The sequence below is a fragment of the Tenrec ecaudatus genome, chromosome 10, assembly GCF_050624435.1.
Source record: "Tenrec ecaudatus isolate mTenEca1 chromosome 10, mTenEca1.hap1, whole genome shotgun sequence".
NCBI classification, from domain to species: domain Eukaryota; kingdom Metazoa; phylum Chordata; class Mammalia; order Afrosoricida; family Tenrecidae; genus Tenrec; species Tenrec ecaudatus.
Genome location: NC_134539.1, coordinates 87712162 through 87736249, shown reverse-complemented (window position 1 = coordinate 87736249; position 24088 = coordinate 87712162). Strand labels below are relative to the sequence as shown.

The 24088-nt window shown below is 41.9% G+C and overlaps 1 protein-coding gene across 1 annotated transcript in view; it reads left to right on the top strand.

Moving 5' to 3' along the window:
• Positions 1–23805, top strand: part of COPS3 (COP9 signalosome subunit 3) — a 39316-nt gene extending 15511 nt beyond the window's left edge. The window contains exons 6-12 of the mRNA XM_075560938.1: positions 759–938; positions 4002–4142; positions 5254–5427; positions 18902–18988; positions 21941–22054; positions 23181–23261; positions 23487–23805. Coding sequence (XP_075417053.1) covers positions 759–938; positions 4002–4142; positions 5254–5427; positions 18902–18988; positions 21941–22054; positions 23181–23261; positions 23487–23540 — 831 coding nt within the window. The 3' untranslated portion in view covers positions 23541–23805. The remainder of the gene's footprint in view (positions 1–758; positions 939–4001; positions 4143–5253; positions 5428–18901; positions 18989–21940; positions 22055–23180; positions 23262–23486) is intronic.
• Positions 23806–24088: the final 283 nt, after the last annotated feature.

The window sequence follows — 24088 nt, the reverse complement described above, 5'->3', positions numbered from 1 at the left end:
AGTGAACACTGGAACTTCAGTCATTGAAGCACATGCTCTGACTCCATTCTGTTTTTCTTCTAAATACTTTTGACGGAAGCGTAACATACTATAGTGATTTTCACTCATCTTTTTATTTTCTATGAAAACATAGTTTATGTTCTCACACTTGTAGTTTATTTTTACAAAATAAGGGACAAATTTTGGCTCTCTGTGTTATTACAGAATAGGTCATATCGAAATATATATATAGGTAGCACTCGAGTTATAAACCCATAGCACATTCAGTTTGCACTCAGCCTAAGTGTGCAGTTCCACACACGTGTACCACATGTGTCTGTACCTTTGTGACCACCACACAGATATGGTACTTTTTCATGTGCTTGATTTCTTAAATTATATAATTTCATGCACTTACCAACAGGACTCAGATTCAGATTAATTAATTGGTTAATTTAAGAAAATACTTCCAATTTTTTCTTACCATGCAGGTCTATTTTTAATCCACTAATTCAGCCAAGAGAAAAAGGACACACTGTCTCCCCATCTGTAGACTGATGTGGGCTAAAAGAACACTAAGCTTTAATTTATTTGTGAAAAATAACTGCCTAGTGTTCATAGAGAAGAGCTATTTTGTTCCGGATGCTTAGGCAAAGGAGTAATGTGTCAACATTGGCATCACTTTAGTGAATGTATCATATTCCGCTGTCTGAACTCTGAGTTTGCTCCCTCTGCAAAAGTCTGCCAGGAATAAAATTTAAATGGTGATTTATTCTTAGCTTTGTTTGCTGGCAAAATGCTTTAAGCCTGCTCTTCCGTATCTTGACGTGGACATGATGGATATTTGCAAAGAGAATGGAGCCTACGATGCAAAGCACTTTCTATGTTATTATTATTACGGTGGCATGATCTACACGGGCCTGAAGAACTTTGAAAGAGCACTCTACTTTTACGAACAGGTAACCATGCTTCTAAGTGTAGGGGAAGTTGTTTTGAACTTGTAAAGTAGACAAGATGTTCTCTTGGGTGGATAGCAGCAGCTGACGGAACCCAAAGCCTTTGCGTTTCAGATGAAAGGACTTTTTAAGATAGTTCCTCTAAGATTGCTCCACCACTTGAAGAGCAGTCGCAGTGTGGAGAGCACTAATGAATGGGCTCCGTTCTGGGCTCACCACCTGCCTGCTTGGATTTGAGACAAAATAGGCGCAGTTCTGACCTCAGTGGTTGCCTCTACGTAGAGAAGAGGTGAAACCGAATGACCTTTAAAAGTTTAAAACTGTGTGTGTGCTAGTTTGTTAAGTTTATTTGTTTTAATATGCAAGATAGTCTTGTTCAGAATTCAGAGGGTATTAAGGAATATACCTTAAAAAAACCAACCTCCTATTCTTGTCCCCTGGTTGCTGGCCTAGGTAATAGCCTAATTGGGTAGGCTGTTTTTGAAGGTCACTCAGGGTCAGAATAAAAAAGATACACAATATTGAATAATACTGGTGTTTCCAAGATTGTTAGATGTTCATAAATTCCTACTGTATTCGCAGCATGCATTACGGTAATGAAAGTATTGTAATCATTCGGGGGCTAGTGTGTGGGTTGTTTTCGGTTTCAAGGAGTCAGAATTGCTGTAGCACACACAGCTTTGGGCTCTAAAGATTGCCTCAGGAGGGTGCTTCATGGTGGTGCGTGGGGTTAACAGACCTACTAATGAGCCTAGAGAACGGTTAGCCTAAGTGGGGATAGTCAATGACAGTATTCTTAAGGGAAATGTCTAGTCAGAATATTAAATTGTCAGTCTGTTTTCTCATTAAGCAAAGATGCAGAGTCAAATTTGGCAGAACTTTTAAAAACTAAAAACTAATTTTTGAAAGTCACTGAATATACTATGAGTTTTATAACCAACTTAATAGCTCATAAACAATCTTTATATCAAGATGATGTCGGGTAAAAAAATAAATAAAAGGAAAGTATGCAGTAGACTTTGAAATATTTTTATCATAAATAACTAAAATGTTTTTTTAAAAAGCATTTTGTATGTCTATAGCTATTAACCTTTTACCTGAAAACAAACCAATTCCTGTTAGTTTGCCCTAAGATGAACAGTATCTAGTCTTTTAATGAGATAAATGCAATTATCCAATGATTTTATTGCTTTAATTTCAGGAGGTGATAATGCCAATTTTTATTAAGTGCAATTAAGTGTTTTTAAAAGATGGACATAATTACCGAGAGCCAAATTAGATTACACCAAATTAGATTACACCAAAAGGCGAATGCGTCCTGTGCTCATATCACTCTAGGAATTGGCTCTTTCTATTTCGCTGTGGAAACAGTGTTGCCATGAGAATTGGTCTGCATGCGTCTCCGTGCGCCTATAGACTAATCTCAGGAAGTGGCATTACAGGCCCGGTGGTTTGCATTTTTGATTTGGGCTGATTTAAGTATCATAGTTTTAAATTCTTCTAAACCACCATAAATCAAGAAGAGAGAGACAACCCACAGAACAGGAAGGAAATATTTTCAAATCATATTTCTAATAAAGGACTTGGATATAGAATAGGGATCCTAAAACTTTTTAAATAGGGGGCCAGTTCACTATCCCTCAGACCCGTTGGAGGGCCGGACTATAGTTTTAGAAAAAAAACTATGAACAAATTCCTATGCACACTACACATACCTTATTTTGAAGTAAAAAAACAAACGGGGCAAAAACACCCGGCGGGCCGGATAAATGTCCTCAGCGGGCCACCCGTGGCCCGTGGGCTGTAGTTTGAGGACCCCTCGTATAGAATATATACAGATCTCTTATAACTCAAAAATAATACAGCTTAACAATGGACAGTCGATCTGACTGGGCTTTACTCTGAAAAAGATGGACAAAAGGCCAACAAGCACATGAAAAGATATTCATTTTCATTAGTCTTCAGGGAAATGCAAATTAAACCACAATGGTATGGAATTCACACCTAGAAATTTAAAAAAAATGTTTTTAAGGCGACCAATAGCAAGTATTGATGAGATGGAAATTTTTTACTTGTGATATAAAATGGTACAACTACTTTGGAAGACACTTTGACAGCTCCTCAAAAAGTTTAATATGACCCATAAATTCCACTTGTAAGAATATTTCCCAAGAGAAATGAAAACATAACATACAAACAAAAATGAACATTCATCTGATAGCAATGATGGATGCACACTCCCCCTCGAGGGGGATGAATAACAGAACTGTGGGTGAAGAGAAACATCGGACTGTATAAGATTTGAAAAGTATCTCTATGTATATATACAATAAGGGTTCACGAGGGTGGGGGGGAATAAAGAGGAGCTGCTCTCAAAGGGCTCAAGTAAAAAGAAAAGTTTTGAAAATGATGATGGCAGCATCGTACAAGTTCATTTGATATAATTGATTTATGGATTGTTATGATATCTGTAAGAACCCCCAATAAAATAAATAAATTAAAACATGTGCGTGTGCGCGCACACACACAAAAATGAATGTTCATAGCAGCATGATAATAACCCCAACATGGAGACAACTCAAATGCCCATCGATGAATGAATGGGTAAGTAAAATGAGCATCTCCAGAGAATGGACTACTATCTAGCAATATAAAGTACTAATAAACCTTGAAAGCATTGTGCTAAATGAAAGAATCTAAGCACAAAATACCATATACTTTATGGTTTCATTAACAAAAAATGTTCTGAAAAGGCAAATCAATGGAGTTAGAACGTGAGCGGCAAGAAGGAAATAGGACACCTGACTGCTAATCATAGGGTTTTCTTTTGTGTGGGAAATTTTGAAATTAGATGTTAGATGCTCCAGCTTACTGAAAACCACTTAATGACATACCTTGCAAGGGAAAATGTTATACATATAGATTGTATCCATAAAGCCATTAGGAACGTAATGCCGGTAGAACTTTCGATGAGGACTGCTCGGTGTTAAAGTTGCTATGGGTGACCAGTAGTTCTTTGTTGCTATGATGTGTTCTTCTACTAACTAAACACTCCTCTTTGCTTAGGCTATAACGACTCCTGCCATGGCAGTCAGTCATATCATGCTGGAGTCATATAAAAAGTACATTCTAGTTTCTTTAATATTACTTGGAAAAGTACAACAGCTGCCGAAATACACGTCTCAAATTGTGGGTAGATTCATTAAGGTGAGTTTTTTAAAATAAAATTGATCTAGGTGGCATGTTAAATCCCTTAAGAAATTATACCAATACGATTTTCCATCCCACTAGCTTCATTACATTTCTATTGTGAGCTTTGGTTCTGTCACAAGCTCCTAAATCCATTCTAGTTCATGTGAACACTCCTTATAACCCTATCAGAATCAAATATTTCTCAGGAACCTATTTTCTAATCTTCACTCTGGGTCATTATGGCTACAGGTCTCTAAGCGCCTATAAGGGTTCCATTTTAGTCAAAAGCAGTGCTGGTTTTGCCTCCCCCCACCCCCAACTGTCAAGTTTTCTATTGTGACCTGTCCCAATTATTAAACCCTTGCTTCAGTTTTCACTGGAGAACTCAGCTTTGGGACCCGGTTTTTATATGCACTGTTTTTGTGTGTATGTGTTTGTTTTGATTTTGAAGTACATACTCCTATTTGTGTTTGCTTTAAAACTGAGCAGTTTAAGAGTATATGGGGTCACAATCATTTTAATAACAATGTCACCATAGTCTGTGTATAGAACTCAACATTTCAAGATACTGGGGTTCCTGGGGATGAGATTTTCGTGCTGGCTTGTTGATGGTAGCCAGGTGTCTTTTGCATAGGCACCAGTTGTGCCTCTACTCCTCAAGACTGCCTTGTTGCCAGCGGAGAGAGTGGGTGGGATGGGGCAAGAGCAAGTTAAGAGAGCTCCCCAACTCGTTCTGCGGAGATAGGAAAGTGGAGTTACAGTAGCCATAGTCAGGTAATCGGGGAGCACTCCTGGGTCCTTCTGTGGTCCCACACTGGGATCCAGTTTCTATCTGTTAGTATTGTTTCTCATCACTGTTCTTCCCAATTGTGGACTATTTCAAGTAGCGGGTAGTGTAGATAAAATACCCCATGCAGCTCTGGCTCTCTTATGAGGCCCTCCATCGCTGTGGGTGCGCTTATTTTTATCGCCTGTGTACTAGCGGATTGTTCCATTGCACCTGGCGAGGGTCATTGGTTTGTGTGATTTATTTTATGTACCTGCTCAAAACATACTACCAAGCTTTTTTAATAACAAATTTTACTCCTCTAAATGTTTAATTTTTTCATTATTCTTAAACTTTTAGCCCCTTAGCAATGCATACCATGAATTAGCACAAGTATATTCAACCAATAATCCCTCAGAACTCCGAACCCTGGTGAACAAGCACAGTGAAACTTTTACTCGTGATAACAACATGGGACTGGTGAAGCAGTGCCTGTCGTCGCTTTATAAGAAGAACATCCAGAGACTAACAAAGGTGAGGCTGCGCTTCCTCAGGGAGCATCTCCTGGTGTATCTCCTCCTCTCCTTCCAGGGCAAGAAGTGTGGTAGGCTTTCTACATGAAGAAAGTTCTAGGGTGGGGAGGGAGGGAACACAGAGGAGCTGATGATAGGGCTCAAGTAGAAAGATGATGTTTTGAAATTAACGATGGCAACAAATGTACAAGGTGGAGAAGTGACGGTTCCAGGTGGAGTCATTACTAGCCTGGGAGCTTCCCAAGCTGAACTGATCTCTGCTGACGTTTCCTTCTGGAATGCCTCACAACTCCAGCTTTATTATTCAAGCCAGGCCTGTACAACCTAAATGCAGTTGAATGGGAGAATATAAGCAAGGTAGATAATTTTTATTTTCTAAATGAAAACTTGATGGTTTTCAATAATGGAAAATATGCTTACTATCAAGTATACACATGGTATAGAAAAGGAAAAATGAAATCTCATGTATGACAAAGGCATTTGCTACAAGTCATAGGAAGAGAGAACTAAGAGTATCTTAACAAATAGAGTGTTGCCTTTTCCTCTTGAGAAGTCTCTGAGATCTAGCATTTCATAACTGTTGACAGTAAGGTCGAGGCACTCCTACCCACACCCTCGACATTGCTACTAGCTGTGATGGTGCAGGAGGACGTGGGGAACAAGAATAAGGGAGTGTTACTGGAGCTACTACCTAGCAGTGGGAGGGCTGCTGAACTGATGGGGATAAAGTAAGGTGTAATAGATGAACTGCTGATGGGGATAGGTAGGAAATGTAGATGAACTAATGGGGAGAAGGTAAAGGATCATTGATTTGAGAAGGTAGCTTTCTCTGGCGCCCGAGCAAAGCTGTGTCTGGGTAGCAGTGCATTACTGGCAAGCCAACAAGGAGAGTGCTGCAGGGGAAGAGAGGTCTTGACCAAGAGAAGGAGAGTCCTTGGAGACTTCGTAGGCATTTACTATAGTTTCCTGATTGTTTGCCACAAGTGAGTGGTTTTAACAAATAGAAGTTTGTTTTCTCACACTCTGAAAGTCCAAAATCAATAGGATGTAGGGAAGGCATTCTTTTTTCTGTAGGTTCTGAGGAAAGATCCTGGTCTCTTAAACTTCTGTTGATTGGCTTCATGTAGAATGGCATCTATTTTCCCCTATTGCGCTCCTTTTAATTGTCTCCTTTTGTATCTCAAAAGACATTGACTCAGGATACTCCCTGCATTAGTCCAGGTAGACTAGAGAAACAAATTCAGGGAGACACTTATATGTATATAAGAAAGAGCTGTATATCAAAGAGTAATTGTACATTAAGAAACACCCCAGCCCAGTCTAGATCAAGTCTGTAAGTCCAGTATTAGCCCATATGTCTGAAACCAATCTATAGAGCCCTCTTCAGACTCATAAAACACATATAATGATGCCGAATGCAGGAAGATCACAGGCCAGTATTTGGAAAGTCTTGTGGGTCCAGTGGCAGTAGAAGCATCTCAGTACTGGCAGCGGTCTCCACGTGGCTCCTCCAGCTTCAGGGCTCTGGCTGCATCAGCATAGCTCCATCAGGCTCGTTGTCATCATCATCATCAGTAATGTCTTGTCGGGAGTGAGTCTGTGTCCAGCCGCTAGAGAGCTATTTATCTCCTTAGCACCTACAAACCAGGTCATCAAGCTGCAACCTGATTGACAGACTAAACTCCATCCCTTCACTCTTAAGAGTCTCAATTTGACAACAAATTATGTAACTGCCACACTCCCTAAAAGATACTGCCCCATAAACCTTAAAGGAAACCCTTTCCCAAATGGGATTAGAACCACCGGTATAAGGGTTAGGACACAAGGAGGGATGGGGTATACAATCTATAATACTACCTAACAAATCAAAAGGGGGGGTTCATTGTATGAGAAAAATGAAAGATTTAAGCAAAAACAACCCAAGAGAGATCAAACACACACTTAACCTATCAGCCAGCATAAAGCAGACCTCACCCCCTGGCTGAAAACATGGGCCTAAGGCGCGCAAAGCAACAAGCAACCAGCATTGCCCCTCTAATTCTGGATTCTCGCCACCAAGTAAAGGTTCAGATAAAAAAATTTTAAAAAGCAATGGTAGAAAGGACAAAAGACAACACTAAGGAAAGGTTCAGATAAAAAAAAACAATGTTAGAAAGGACAAAAGAATTCATTTGGAGACAGATGCAGAAAGAAAATTGCAATGTGGCAAATGAAAGTTAAATGAAGAATAAAAGCTTAAGCCATTAAGTAGGCATCATTGCAAAAACCACGTTCCTGTCTTGTAAAATACAGTAGTGTTGCAGTAGGTCCAAAAACTCACTGCCATCAAGTTGATTCCAACAGGTGCCCCATAATGGGTTTCTGAGACGGAGTTACGGGAGCTATGGGAATAGAACACCCCTTCTTTCTCCTGGGCAGTAGGTCAGTAGCTTCTACTTTGGGAAATCAGTAGAATAGGCAGTTTTCTATTTTATGTTAGGTAAATTAAAATTGTAAGTTTGATTCCCTTTTCCTACCACCAGAAAACAACATGTTCACAAAAGGTCTGGAGGTGACTGGCGGAGGAGGCTCCATTGTCATTGTGCTGCCCTTCTGCGCCTCTCACCTGAAGTGGGTTGAATCAGAGCTTCCTCTTTGACTCACTAGTCACAACTCTGTGCGATAATAACAAACTAGGGAAGCCAATTTAGTCTCTTCTTTAGTAGAAATGTGGAAATCAAATACTTTTTGAGAAATTCCCACCTCGCCTTTTTGTAAAGTTCTCTGCTTGGCACTCTCAGTCACTAGAATTGCTAACTGGGAAGGAGAAGTCAATGATCGGAAGTTAACACTTGCCAATACCAAGTGCCACTTCATTATTTATTTGGTTATTTGTAGATGGCTCTTTGTCTCTCCTGTGTGTATGAGAGGGCTTCAAGAAGTTTGGGGGAAGGGGCAAAAAAAAAATAAGTTTGTGGGAAAATTCAATTTTCCACACTTTTTGAAATTCCATAGTTTGTGTACAGTGCCAATTTACAGAAAATTTAATCATACTCGTGTGTCTTAGTTATATAGTGCTATTGCCAACTGCTGCAAAGGAGCAGTTTTTTCAATCATTTTATTAGGGGCTCATACAACTCTTATCACAATCCATACATCCATCCATTGTGTCAAGCACATTAGTTGCCATCATCATTCTCAAAACATTTGCTTTTGACTTGAGCCCTTGGTATCAGCTCCTCATTTTTACCTCTCCCTCCCTGCCCCCTCCCTCACGAACCCTTGATAATTTATAAATTATTATTACTTTCTCTGACGTCTCCCCTCACCCACTTTTCCATTGTCTGTCCCCCAGGGAGAGGGTTATATGTAGATCCTTGTGATTTGGTCCCCCTTTCTACCTAACCTTCCCCTTACCCTCCTGGTATTGCTACTCTCATTATTGGTCCTGAGGGGTTTATCTGCCCTGGATTCCCTATTTCCAGTGAGGGAGTATTAATTTGTGTTTCATTAATTCTTCACGGTTACATTACCCTCGATCACTTCCTACCAGCCCTACTATACCCACCTCACCACTGATTTGGATCACTTGTTGTTCCCTTGTCCCTGAGTTTGTTAACACCACTTCCTTACCCCCATCTCCACCTTTCACATGTCCCCCCCGAACCCCTAGTCCTGTTGTTTTCTTCTCTAGATTGTTCATCCAGCCTATCTTATTTAGACAGACCTGGGGAGATAATAACATGCACAAAAACAAGACAGAGCAAAACAGCAACAAAAGAAAACAAAACAACAACAAAAAGCCAGTGACAAAAACCAACAGAAACAACAAAAAAAGCCTGTAAATAATTCAAGGTCTGTTTGTTGACCTTTAGGAGTGTTTTCTGTTAGAGTCTGATGGGGTACCAAGCCCTAGCCCCAAAGTCTATTTGGGGACTTCGTTGCTCTGTTCCCCTTGCTGTTCTGTTGCACGACCTTAGGGGTTTTCCTCTGCGTGGTGGGGACAGATAGGGCGAAATTCCCACACTGTATCTCCAGTGTTGTCACTTGTAGAGCTATGGGTCAGTGAAGGATGTTGTGTCTTGTAGTGGGGCTGGCCAGAGGGATATTGTCCTCAAGGCTTGCTGGGCCAGGATGTGCTTCACTCTCTTCCTCCCCCCTCTCACTGGCTTGTTTTAATCTGTTTTATATTTCAGAAGAGTTTGACTCTGGGTAAACTACACTAATCCTGCCTCCTTAACATAACAAAAACAGCCCATTCCCAAGTGAGATTGTAATCCTGGGTTAGGATTTGTAACACATTTGCAGGGACTTAATCTGTTTGCTGTAGGTAGCAAGTGGTGTTGTGCAGGAATTTGACTTTACCAGAAATTACATTCACATGAAAATCATAGTGAAGACTGTGTTAGAGATAGAGAAGATATTTCAGATTCGGGTCCTGCCAGCAGTGGGCCATGGAACCTTGGGAATGCATAGTAGTCAGGATTCTCCTGTCCCTTGTTTTTTACAAAAATGTATAAACCAGTGACATTAAATTATGATCACCATCTAATACCACGGCCCTTTCCCCGCAAGTTTTTCTTCCCCTCACAATGAAAGCACATGTCCCTTAGGCACTCACTTCCCTTGCTTCCCTGAGCCCCGGTCGCCGCGCACGCACCTTTATGCTTGTGTCTGCCCAGCTAAGTACTCCGTAGACGGTTTTCAGAAAGAACCACTCTTGATTTCTCATGTGTATTAAACTACTTAACATATTTCTTACAGTTAGTTTCACAATTTCATTTTCTTGGTTTCTCTAATTTTCAGTTTATGTAGAGTACTTTTTGGTTATTGGGTTATAATAATTTTCAAGGTGGGGTTTTCACTTGCTTAGCTCTTACAGTTTAATTGTTGTAAGCCATCGGGTGCATCCTGTGTGTGTCACAGACTGCTCCATACAGCTGTCCTGGCCGTGACCTTGATGTGAGCAGATCACTAGGCCTTTGTTTCGTTCTGCTGGGTTGCTTCAAACTTCCAACCTTTGTTAGTAGTGGTGCATAAGCCTGTTGGTGCTACCTAAGAACCTAATTAATACCAACTGCCAAAATCACACAACAGTTGTCCATTTGGTCCCCAAAGGGCCATTTTAATCTAATTCTGGGCAGAGGAGTTACAGACGTTGGGTTCTATTATTACACTCCACAACCTAAAGTTTCCCTTGGACTCCTCTCCATTCGTTTAGACATTTTAATTTTGCACGATATATAGGAGTTTTAAAATTTTGTATTAAATACATATTTGTAATGCAAAATTTTAAAGATGCAAATGCTTCCATCCAATCCTTGTACCCCCCCAGAGCAGTGGTTCTCAACCTTGCTAATGCTGTGACCCTTTAACAGAGTTCCTCTTTTCATTGCTACTTCATAACTGTAATTTTGCTACTGTTGTGAATCGGGTGACCCCTGTGAAAGGGTCGTTTGACACCCCCCCCCAAAAGGGGTCAGGACCCACAGATTGAGAACCTCTGCCCCAGAGGATTTCTTTATTATGCAATTGTTAGCGTACTATATATGCTTTTTGGCAACTTTTTTATATTTAATGAGATACTGATCTTGAATTTCTTTTTAACTGTACTATTACCAATCCTCTACCAGTGGGCATTTAGGTGGTTTCCTTTCTGTTGCTACTACTGTAAAGATATAAGAATATGTGCAGAAAATAATTCAAGGCATTCCATTCTAATTATTTTCCTCTTGTAGATGAAGTATTTATTGCACGTGTAGTATTTACCACCAGAGCTAGGTCAGTTCTCATGTGAAAGGACACAATTCTCTAGACTACCCAAAACTTTGGGTGCCAACTGCAGATGTGGAACCCCAAGGAGCCCCTTCTTTTGAACTGTTGGCTCCCACTACCCCTTTCGGTTTCATAATCCACTAGAACATGTACCAACGACTACAGATGTATTAAAGCAAACGGTATAACTAAAGACAGGAATAGGATGAGATGTGGGAGAATTTCCAATATTGAGCTTCCACATCCCTAAGGATATATTACTCTTCCATGTGTATTGCTGTCTGTCACCCACCTTAAGCCCATGGAATTTGTGTCTGGAGCTTTTATAGGGCATCTCGTTATCAAGGCATCATTAATTAAATCAGCGTGTCGTGCATGTGACTGAATACTCTCACCACCCAGGTCCTGTTCAAGTCAGGGGCCTCAGGCCCTTCAGGATGCACTGGTGGTCAAGCATGATCTGATAGATCGCTATGGTCTGGCCCCTCATGCAAACTTACCCAAAACCCATTGTCATCAAGTTGATTCCACTCATCACAGCCCTGTACAGGGTTCCCACAGCTGTCTGTCTTTAAGGAAGAAGGGTCAGCCTCATCTTTGTTTGGCTGTCAGCCTTGCATTTAGCATCTAAGTCACAGTGCAACTGGGGCTCCTTTGATCAACAGCCTTGCAATCACTAGGGAACTTCCAAGGCTTTGTTTATTTCCTGAGAACCAAGGACACAGTCTAGTTTAAACAACAGAACCACTGGATTAAAGGAGTCCTGCTTGGGAGATCTAAAGGGTGCTATTGAATTGTCCTCCAATTGTACCTACTTGATTCCTTTTAGCTGCTGGTAAAGATGGCCACTTCCTCAGACAGACCTGCAGCCATGCAGAGGGTCCTTGGTGGCACAGAAAGGTCAGCATTTTGTCTGTTAGCTGAGGGCTTGGCAGTTCAAACCCGCCAACCATGTGCCTGGTGGCCAAGTGCTTAACCCTCTGCACCATCAGTACTCCTTTACGTGGCTGCAGGCCTAAGCAGAAAGATGAGGCTGTTTGCTTCTGTAAGATGTACAGTCTCAGAAAAATTGGCTGCGTGGCATTGGCTTTATGTTGGCAGTGAAGCATGTGTTATTAAACTCCTGTCGGTGGCAAACTCGTAGGCTAACATGGAAATTCCGGTGTAGTTCTACTTTATCTTTGTAATTAGATAGAACAACTTTCATAAAAATCTTTTGATTTTCTTTGTGTGTGTGTTTGACCAGAGTAAAACTCTATACTTTTTGAAGTGCTGGATTTTTTCTCACTGTTTTACAAGCGTAAAGTTTGTTTGTTTGCTTATGTTTAGTCATTTTATTAGGGGCTTATACAGCTCTTATCACAATCCATACAAACATCAATTGTGTAAAGCACATTTGTACATTCATTGCCCTCAAAAACATTCTCAAAACATTTGCTCTCCACTTAAGCCCCTGGCATCAGCTCCTCATTTTTCCCCCCTCCCTCATAAGTCCTTGATAATTTAGAAATTATTTTTTGTCATATCTTGCCCTGTCTGACATCTCGCTTCACCCACTTTTCTGTTGTCCGTCCCCCAGGGAGGAGGTTATATGTAGATTTTTGTAATTGGTTCCTCCTTTCCAACCCTCCCCCCGTCTACCTTCCCAGTATTGCCACTCACACTACTGGTCCTGAAGGGATGATCCGCCTGGATTCCCTGTGTTTCCAGTTCCTATCTGTACCAGTGTACATCCTCTGGTCTAGCCAGACTTGCAAGGTAGAATTGGGATCATGATAGTGGTGGAGTGTGGGGTGTTAGAAAGTATTTAGGAGCGAGGGGAAAATAGTATTTTTCATCATTGCTACATCGGACTCTGACCAACTCATCTCCTCCCCAAGACCCTTCTGTAAGGGGGTGTCTAGTGGCCTACAAATGGGCTTTGGGTCTCCACTCTGCACTCCCCCCCTCATTCACTCTGGTAAGATTTTTTGTTCTGATGATGCCGGATACCTGATCCCTTCAACACCTGGTGATGACACCTTGTGATCTCACCGGCTGGTGTGTTTCTTCCATGTGGGCTTTGTTGCTTCTGAGCTACATGGCCACTTGTTTATCTTCAAGCCTTTAAGACCCTAGACGCTATATCTTTTGATAGCCGGGCACCATCAGCTTTCTTCACCACATTTGCTTATGCACCCACTTTGTCTTCAGCAATTGTGTCGGGTAGGTGAGCATCATAGAATGCCAACTTAATAGAAGAAAGTATTCTTGTATTGAGAGAGTACTTGAATGGAGGCCCAGCGATCTTCTGCTACCTTAATACTAAACCTATAAATATATACACCTAGATCTATTTCCCCACCCTAATATTATAAATATATTTATATATGTACATGTCTTTATCTAGACCTGTATAAATGCCCTTTGCCTCCTAGCTCTTTCTTCAGTTTCCTTTTACTTTCCTCCTGTCCCACTATCATGCTCAGTCCCCACCAGGGTTTCAGCAATTCCTCTTGGTTACATTACCCTTGATCATGGCCTACCAGACCTCCCACACCCTCCTCACCACCGATTTGGGTCACTTGTTTTCCCTTGTCCCTGGATTTGTTAACACCACTACCTTTCCCCCACCTCCCCCTCTCCCATGTCCCCCCAGAACTGTCGGTCCCGTTTTTTTCTCCTCCAGATTGTTCATCCAGCCTACCCTATTTAGACAGGCCTGCGGAGATAATAACATGCACAAAAACAAGACAGAGCAAAACCAAGCAACATATGCAACAAACCAGTGACCAAAAACACAACAGAAAGAAAAGCTTGTAGTTAGTTCAAGGATTGTTTGTTGGCCTTTTGGAGTGTTTTCCAGTCCAGTCTGTTGGGGCACCACGCCCTGGCCCCAAAGTCCACCTTCAGCATTCCCTGGGGACCTTGCTGCTCTGTTCCTTTGTTGCACCCCCTTAGTGTTTTGCCTCGGTGTGGCAGGTTCAAATCTAGTGCAATTCCCACACTGTGTCTCTGCTGTCCCCTATAGGGCTATGGGTCAGTGAGGGGCTTCATGTCTCATAGTGGGGCCGGCCATGTGGTCCTCTCTTTGGACTGGCTGCTCTAATTGGGAACATCGTCCTCACAGCCTGGTAGGCCAGGATGTGCTCCACTCTCTCCTCCCCCCTTTATCTGCTCCTGTGTGCTCCGATCAGACATGTCTCTCTCCCAGAGCTGCAGATTCAATGCCTTCCTTTGAAATAAATTCTTCTGGGCGGTGGGGCAGGTGTCCACTTAGTAGTTTGGATTGGGGCTAGCCCCTCAGACCTCTCCACTGGTTCTGCATGAAGTTTATATTCAGGGAATTTTACCCTTAGTTAGATACCTCAATCTATAGAGTTCATCTTTTAAATTGTATTTACAAACAAAAATTAGATGTTATAATACAAAGTGTTTCCAATGGCTCAAGTAGAGTGCTACACATTTCTTCTGGATTGGATTGTGTCCTCCCAAAATAAGTTGGTTAGAGTCTCGGTACTGTGTAATTCTTCTCCATTTGTCACCTGGTAACCTAGGCCAGGTTGATGAGAGAAGCAAATCCAGAGATGCTCATTTGTGTAATCGAGAAGTAATTGTGTATCAGGAAAACTTCCTAGCCCAGTCCACCTCAAGTCCCTAGTCCTATATATTAGTCCATAAGGCCCTCTTTAGACTCAAAGCCATATATAATGATGCAGAATACAGGGGGTCACAGGTTGGTGGGTGCAATGTCTTGTGGATCCAGTAGCAGTGGACACATCTCCAGGGACTGGCAGCGACTAGGGTCAGCCAGCAGGAAGGTGAAGGCAGAGGGAAAGGGGAGGTTCCCAGGGCCTGCCTTATGAGAAGGCCATGTCCACAAGGAAGCCGGATCAGGTTGTCACCCGATTGACAGGTTGAATACCATCCCTACAATTTTACATATCTTAAAGTTGAAATGAAATATGTAACTACCACAGACCACCCCTTGTCATCTTGAGACCTTTACACACACTTTAGTCATACATAATTTGTAAGACAATAGTAAAATCACATTTGTGCCACACAGGATAAAACCAAAATGAGTACAACTGAAAATGTGCCAGCCAAGTTAAACGTAACAGTCTTTACAAAATAGAAAATACTCAATGCCTAACAATTACAGCCTTTTGAGCGAGCACGTACACCACAATCCTATAATCTCATCAACATATTCCCCACCTGTGAAAGTTTGTAAGCCAGCCACTCCATGCCTTTGTTCTCCACAATGCAACCCATATTTTAGGTATCCAATTCCTGGGTTACCCATTTATATCAATCCAGTGATCTGAGGATTTGAGCATGTTCTTTGATGTGAACATTCCAGTTGGAACCTTGTGAGTCTGCATCCATAAGCAAAGTCAAATTGGCACAGGCCATCTCTAAAGTTAGCAACAATATGCACCAATTCACAGTCTCAAAAATATTTTTTTAAATCATTTTATTAGGGGCTCATACAACTTACCACAATCCATAGCTACATCCGTTGTGTAAAGCACATTTGTACATTCATTGGCCACATCATTCTCAAAACATTTGCTCTTCACTTAAGCCCTTGGCATCAGCTCCTCATTTTCCCCTCCCTCATGAACCCTTGATAATTTATAAATTATTATTTGTCATATCTTACACTTTACCCACTTTCCTGTTGTCTGTCCCCCAAGGAGGAAGTTATACGTAGATCCTTGTAATCGGTTCCGCCTTTATACCTCACGCTTCCTCAACCCTCACAGTATCGCCACTCTCACCACTGGTCCTGAAGGGATCATCTGTCCTGGATTCCCAGTGTTTCCAGTTCTTATTTATACCAGTGTATATCCTCTGGTCTAGCCAGATTTATAAGGTAGACTTGGGATCATGATAGTGGGTGGGGGAGGAGGCTTTTAGGAACTAGAGGAAAGTTGTATGTGTTATCGTTGCTACAATGCACCTTGACTGGGTCGTCTCCTCCCTGCAACCCTTCCATAAGGGGATGTCCAGTTGCCTACAGATGGGCTTCGGGTCCCCACTCTGCACTCCCCCTCATGCACATGATTTTTGTTCTTTGATGCCTGATACCTCATCCCTTCAACATATTATGATCGCACAGGCTGGTGTGCTTCTTCCATGTGGGCTTTATTGCTTCTGAGCTAGATGGCCACTTGTTTACCTTCAAGCCTTTAGGATCCCAGATGCTATATCTTTTGATAGGCTCAAATCTTTATAATCACCTGGTCGGGTACTGGTCACTTCAGTGTGGGCTGCCTCACCTAGCTTCACCAGGGTGCCCATTGGCCATCTACCTTTTGATCATGGACCCCTTCACAAATTTTCAACAGCCCACATCCATATCCCTTGGGCTAGGTCATGCCTTAAGCTCAGGTTCCACACAACTCTATAAACATCAGATCAGCCAGTCCATGGGTGTCGGTGGCCAGACTCAACCCATCTCTATTGCTGTGTTTCTCCCACTTCCACTCAACAAGTGGATCCAGGTGGTCCCCTAGCAAGCACTTCAGGCTCTCTTTAAGGTCCTAGAAGGATGAGTTCTTCATGGCTCCACAGATTTTTCCTACTTCAGGTGCAGTCCTCCAGTTCAAAATTCTCCCCATTCAGTCTGCCAACAGCTCTTTCAGCAAGTGTTTTAGAATGCAAATGTCCCGAGAGTCCTCAAAGCACTGGGTGGGAATTGCCTTTTCAGAGCCTCTTTGCAGGCATTTCCTTGTAACCCTCTAACAGATTCAGTTTAATGATGAAGGCAGTGGGCTTACAAACTCTATTCATACTTCCCAGTAATCATTTCTACACATTATTTCAATAACAATAGGTAGAAGAAATTAATAGAATCCTAGTACAGCGTGATCCTAAACTCAATTCATAAAACTGTCAATATCAGTCCTTATCTAAACTATCCCTTTCCTATGCAATGTGACCTTTATGTCCTCTTGCTTCATCAAGCCAGGGCCAGTTCTTATGTCAGCCATTTTGATTAAGCAACATGGCCTCAGAGAAATTCAAGGGGTGATTTCGCCCCCTCAGTTCAAAGTTCACATTTATCACATATATTTTTACTGTTTCAGTTAGAAATAACCAAAGACAACTGAGAATAGAAAGCTTCCTTTCCAGAAAACAACCCAGTAAACTGCATGGCCATATTTGATCTCTGGCTAGCCCAAGAAGAAAAATTAATAGTGCAGTGGTCAGACAAGCCTCCACGCTCCATCTTAATGATTTGTTTCTCTAGTACCCCACTCCCAAGGTACCATAATGAATTAGACCTGTTGAGTAGAGAAACAAATTCAGAGACACTCATGTGTGAGAAAGAGCTTTATATCAAGAAGTAATTGTATATCAGGGAAACATCCCAGCGCAGTCCAACTTAAGTCCATAAGTTACTAGTTGATAGGTCCCTCTGCAGACTTACAAAACCACATCCAATGATGCAGAATGCAGGAATAACACCACCCAGTCGGTGCAAAGTCCCGTGAATCCAATCGCAATGGACACATCTCAAGGGCTCTGGCTGCAACCAGGGTCAGCCAGCAGGAAGGTGAAGACAGAGAGAGAATGGGAGGTTCCCAGGACCCTCCTTATGAGAGGGCCACACCCACAGGGAGGCAGGATCAGGCTGTGAATACAACCGCTACACTTTTACACATCTTCAAGTTGACGTGAAATTATATAACTACCACATGGAATAATCATCCAATAGGTTTTAAATCATAATTTCTTTGACATGACAGGAGTAATTGTGGTTATATTAATGAGTCAAGGTACAACTCGTAGGATTAGGTTGTATCTTGAGTCATTCTCATTTGCGATATAAAAGCTTAGAAGGACAGCAGAAAGCAGAAGGAAAGAAGAGCTGGGAATGGAGCACATCCTTTCTGTATGTCATGAAGCTCCTCTCAGAAACAAAACTCACCACCAAGGCAGCTCTGAGTGAGCAGCAACCCTGTAGGACAGGAGGACTGCCCCTGTGCATCTGCAAGATTGTAGATCCTAGGGAGAACTGATCTCGGAGATCTATGTGTAACCTCCTCTCTGGGAGATTGGCAAGGGGGAGGCGGGGGAGGGGAGACGCCGGGGAGTGTAAGATAAGATATAATTATTTATAAACTATCAAGGGACCAGGGGTGGGATCGGGGAGGGAGGGGGATGGGGGGAAAAAAAGGGAAACCGAGCTGATTCCAGGAACCCAAGTGGAAGGTGAATTATGAGAGTGACGAGTGCAACGAATGTATAAGGGTGCTTTGCTCAATTGATGTATGTACAGATTGTGATAAGAGCCTTATGAGCCCCAATAAAAAGATTTTAAAAAAAAAAGATTGTAGATCCTTACCGGAGTAGAAAGCCTCATCGCTTTCCTGAGGAGTCACTGGTGATTTTGAACTGCTGACCTTGGAGTTAACAGCCCAGTGCATAACCCACTATACCACTCGGGCTTCTTTTTGAAGCTGCTAGACCAGGGACAATTAATGACAAGACATGGAGATTTCCAAGAGTTGGCAAGCCTAGAGATGGTCATAGAAAACAGAGAAAGTCTTCCCTATCATCTGCTATTGTGCATTCAGACTTCTAAACTATGAGAGAATGAATTTGTTTGTTGAAGCCATCCATTTACAGGTATTTCTGTTTGAGCAGCACTATATAACTAAGACAGCATTTAATAAAACATTTTTCAACAGCTGTTTCTATCTGTGATTAATACTTCTGACTTTCAGACTTTTCTTACACTGTCATTACAAGATATGGCAAGTCGTGTGCAGTTATCTGGACCTCAAGAGGCAGAAAAATATGTTCTACACATGGTATGTGTGCTTTCATCTTTAAAAAGTAATTGGTATATATATATTTTTTTCCCAATATAAATGAAATCTATTATTGTAAATGAACCAGAAGAGGCCCTTGCCCAGTACATGCAGAAATCCAGTCGAAAGAACTAACTTTATAGCAAAGCCCCGAACAAGGAGCCAAGAGTTGTTTGTCTAAGCACTTCTGTGCGTACGAGTTAGTCTACTTCCAAGTGCCTTCTTCCTGAAGACATGCTGCCTTCCCATGGGCTTACTGAACTTCTTTGAGCATGGCCACGATGTTGGTCTAATGGCCAGCTAGCTCTGTGAAGTAGCATAAAAAACTCAAATAGCACCTGGACTTCAATCAAGAGGCAAAACAAAATGGAGTTAAGACTCCCACAGTAAGCTACAGTCTTCCACAAACCAGGTGCTTTGGAATTTCCGCTTTCCTTCGTGGTATATGGAAATGACACACACCATGTCCTGTTTGATTTTCTGGATATTTACATTTTTCCATTAAGAGTTATTGTAAGCATCATTTAAGGTAGTCACGAAATATTTTTGGTTTTATTGAAAAAATAGTAAAGAAGTGCTACTTGGTGTGCTGGTCCCAGTGGGGCCACGAGCTCCCCAGAATGTAAATTAAAGCATTGCTTACTTTTTCAAGAAAGTGTGTTAAAATGTGTCCACAGAACTAAAGATCGTGCTTAGTAACTAACTATTGACTAGTTACTGATCCGTATCTCTTAGCTCTTAATGGACTGCTGTTTTCCACATAGCACCAGCTGTAAAATTACGGCAGATTTCTGTCCGGTGTTGCTGTTAGGTAAATGTTGGACTGCTAACCACAAGGTTGGTGATTCAAACCCACCAGCCACTCCGCAGAGAATGATGAAGCTGTCCTTGTAAAGATGTGCAAAGCTACAGAAACCCTGTAGAAGGTCACTATGCATTGGAATCACTGAGTGTCAGTAGAGCCACTTTAAAGGAGAGAAACCATGTAAATTGTTGCAACAAGAGGGTAAAAAGTATTTACAATATGGAACTCAGAGTCTTACACCTTATAAGCTGTAAGTGTCTGGGCAATGGCTTATTCATGGGCCATTAGTCCAAAATGAAATAAAGGTCTCAGTTGATTGTTCATCAGAAATGGCCAAATGATCGTGTTGTGCTTGCTCTGTAGATTATTTTTACAAGAAAAGGCAGGGACAATAAAAGGTACCTATGTACTCGAGGATAAGCCGAGCCGAATGCCAGCTTAAGGTATCTTAATTTTACCACAAAAACTGCATTAAAAATGTGCTGGAAAATCTCAGCTTATACACGAGTATATACTGTACTTCTGTTAATCAGATACGCACTTTCTTTGGTCATTGATCATTTACTGTCAGGGTTTTAATGATCTTGTCTGTCCCTTCTGCTGGAGCTGGCCTGTGTGTCATGAAAATTCACTCTTGCCTTTGTCTCTTAGTAATCTTAAGATGAAGGTTCTTCTGACCAGTTACTGGTGTCAGTACATAACTGTCCTTGGACACGGAGGTACAGAGGAGGAGCTCCTGTGGCAGAGTGGTTAAGTTCTCAGCTGCTAACCCAAAGGTCATTGGTTTGAATTTACCAGCTGCCCTTGGGAGAAAGATGCAGCAGTCTTCCATGGAAATGTACAGCTTTGGGTCTCTGGATCAGAACCAACTTGGGTTTGGTTTTGACTTCATGTGAAGGGTGTGATAACAAGTCTGCCCGCATTCCCCACTTGGCTTAAGAAATCAATGACAGGTTGTCCCAACTTAGAATCTACTGCCTTCCTTCCCAGTGACGCCATGTGTCTTTTCTCACAAAGTCAGATACCTCATGAGTTTGCTCTACATTTCATTCTTGCCTTATATTACCAATGTCTTTCTAGGTCAGACAGATATATTTGTCTTTGGGGATTGGAAACATTGCATATAAACTTTCAGATATATTTCAACACGTACATAAGATCAACCCCACTGTGGTACAGCGGATTCCAGCTAATAGTGAACCGATGGGACAGAGTAAAATCGCCCCATCACGTGTCTAAGGCTGGAAACCTGATGGAAGCTGCCTGTCATGGCTTTCTCCCTTTTAGTGGCTAGTGGGTTCAAACCTTTTCTAGCTAATCTTTTGATTAGCAACTGAGCATTTTAAGCACTGCACCACTAAGACTTCTAATATATGCATAAATAAATAGTAAAAATGTAATGATAAGGAGTTGGACAATTGATGTTTCACAGTTGAAGTAATCACTCCACTTGGGGACAAACCTAGATTATCCCTGGGAATGGGAGTGGTGTTTCTAGTCAGAAATTTACTGAGGTCTGCCCTGGTAGTGGTGGTAGTGGTTATGAGTTGGGCTGCTAACTCTAAGGTCAGCGGTTCAAAACCACCATTTGCTCCAAAGGAGAAAGAGAGTTACAATCTCAGAAACTAACAGGGGCAGTTCTACTCTGTCCTTTAGAGTGACTGAGTCGGCATTGGCTTGATGGCAGTGAAAATTAAACATTCAATCATAAAATTGAAAACCTGTGAGAACATCACTCAGGTAAACCCAACCCACTGGTGCAGATAAAAATGCAAACCTTAAAACTACCTTGGAATCAGCACTGGCAGAAAAGTTTTCTTGAAGGATCAAAAAACAATTTCCCCTGGGGCAGAACAGAAGGGTATGAGGTTACAGTTTTAAATTAAAACAAAAGGACCGTGTAAATTATTTTTCCATGGCAGGGTTTCCCTCCCATGGTTTTGCACTCCATAGTGTTCAGCATGTAGTTGTTCAGTAAATACTTGTTGAATAAACAGATGGTGCTTTTTGTTTCTTTTTTTAATGGTGCTTAAACATACCCGAGCAGAGCGATGCGAATTGTTGTTTGTGTTTTCCCTGACCATATATTTCACCATATCCACATAATAACGAGATCTAAACTGCTTCCCTAATTTTTTTTTTTACAGATAGAGGATGGTGAAATTTTTGCAAGTATTAATCAGAAGGATGGTATGGTCAGTTTTCATGATAACCCTGAAAAATATAATAACCCAGCCATGCTTCATAACATTGATCAGGAGGTAAATATGAATGTGGCGTTTATCTATCTATCTATTTGTTGATGTTTGTGATTTATAGATAAAGACTCGTTTTAACTCCTCAAACTCTTGAAGGTTGGTCATACTCTGTACCCAGCCACCATTTACCAGGTAGAACTTTGTCTCTGAAAGCCTGACGGGATGAGCGAGGCAGCTGAGAAGGGTCACTGGAAAGCCTCCTCTGCCTCTTCAGCTGCCGCCTCGGTGCTTGCTGAAGTTTTGTTGCACAGTTCCTTGTAGGGCTCTGGGGTAGGGAGTGTATGGGACATTTACCCAGGGTTAGGGATTATGAGCTCAGACTGTGTCTCTTATTGCTTTTAAGAAGAGAAAAATATTAAATCGGAAATGCATAGTAATGTGTACTTCTGCAGTCCTTTTTTTTTTCTAAATCCAAAAGCACTGGAAAGTTTTTTTCTCATCTGTTTTGATGAAAAAACATCACCTGAACTGATGCAGTCTTTCGTGTATCCCACACAATTTTAATGTTCTTAGACTTTTTTTTTTTTGCAAAAAATATGCATGTGTTTGTTTTTAAGGTACTCCTGTAGATCTGCCAGAGTGTCAGGTAACACACAAGGCTTGTGTAGTGTGTTTAGTATTTGCTTTCTGAAGATTGTAAGCCCGTGGTACTCAGTGAGTACCCGTTGCCCCATTACCTTCGAGTTTCTTCTGCCTCATTGTGGCCCTATAAGACAGAGCAGCACTGCCCCAAAGGGTCTCCAAGACTGCAGTCTTGTGGGTTCAAACTGCTGGCCTTTCAGTGTACAGCCAGTACTTAGCCACTTTGCCATCAGAGTTCCACAGCTGAGTCCAAAACACACACGTACTGCTAGTGAGTCGATCCCAAGTCATGGTAGCCCTAGGGGACAAAGGAGAGCTTCTCCTTAGGATTCTGAATGCTGTCGTCTGTGTGGGTGCGGGCAGCCTGCCCTTCTCCTGTGGCGCGGCTGGAGGGTTTGAACCACGGACCTTACAAAGAGCAGTGCAGCAGTTACCCTCCGTCACCACCAGGACTCATCTCATGAATGGTGTGCTTTAAAAGAAGATACTGATTTACTGACTGGCTTAACAATCATTTACTAATTACAGTTACATGTGTATCAAACAGATGCTGAAATGTATAGAGCTCGATGAGCGGCTGAAAGCCATGGATCAAGAGATCACAGTGAACCCTCAATTCGTGCAGAAGGTGACTATGCTCCTCCCTCGGGACTTAGAGGTGGGCTGTTGAAGAAGACAGGTGCCACCACCTCGTGATTACTGGTAGGATGGCTCCAGGAATGTCGTCCTCTGCATCTCACAGAGGCCGATGCTCCTCTGCAAGGGCCCGGGAGTAACTGTGTTGCACTTCTTGGGCACTGATGGGGTCCCTTGGCAAGAGTGACCCTAACCCTGCCTCACTCTCCTCCTACAGAGTATGGGATCACAAGAAGATGACTCAGGAAATAAACCATCCAGCTACTCTTGAAACCAGCATCCTTCCTGAGCTGAAAGAAACGATTACCATGCCCAGGGGCAAGTGTTAGAATGAGCAGAGAGAACTAAGACTGTTTCACCTGGACATTAAGAAATTAAATTTTGTTTTGAATCTTGAGACATCATATGCTTTCAGAAAACTGTTCTCTCTGCAAAGAAAGAGGGGCGTGTCTCAAATTTTAAAGCCTGTTGTGAATTTATTTATCCTCAGATTAATGTTGTTATTGCATTAAATCTACCTTTTTTGTTTTAAATTACTTGAACGTTGATGTGTTTCTATATCACTCCTCACCCCGTCCTCCTCCTTCCCTCTCCCTACCCCCAAGATTTTAAAAAAACCAAACATCTTATTGGGGCTCATACAACTCTTAACCACAATCCATACATATACATCCATTGTGCCAAGCACATTTGTACATTTGTTGCCATCATCATTCTCAAAACATTTGCTTTCTACTTGAGCCCTTGGTATCAGTCCCTCATTTCCCCCATTTCCTCCCCTCCCCTTGCTCTCTCATGAACCCTTGATAATTTATAAAT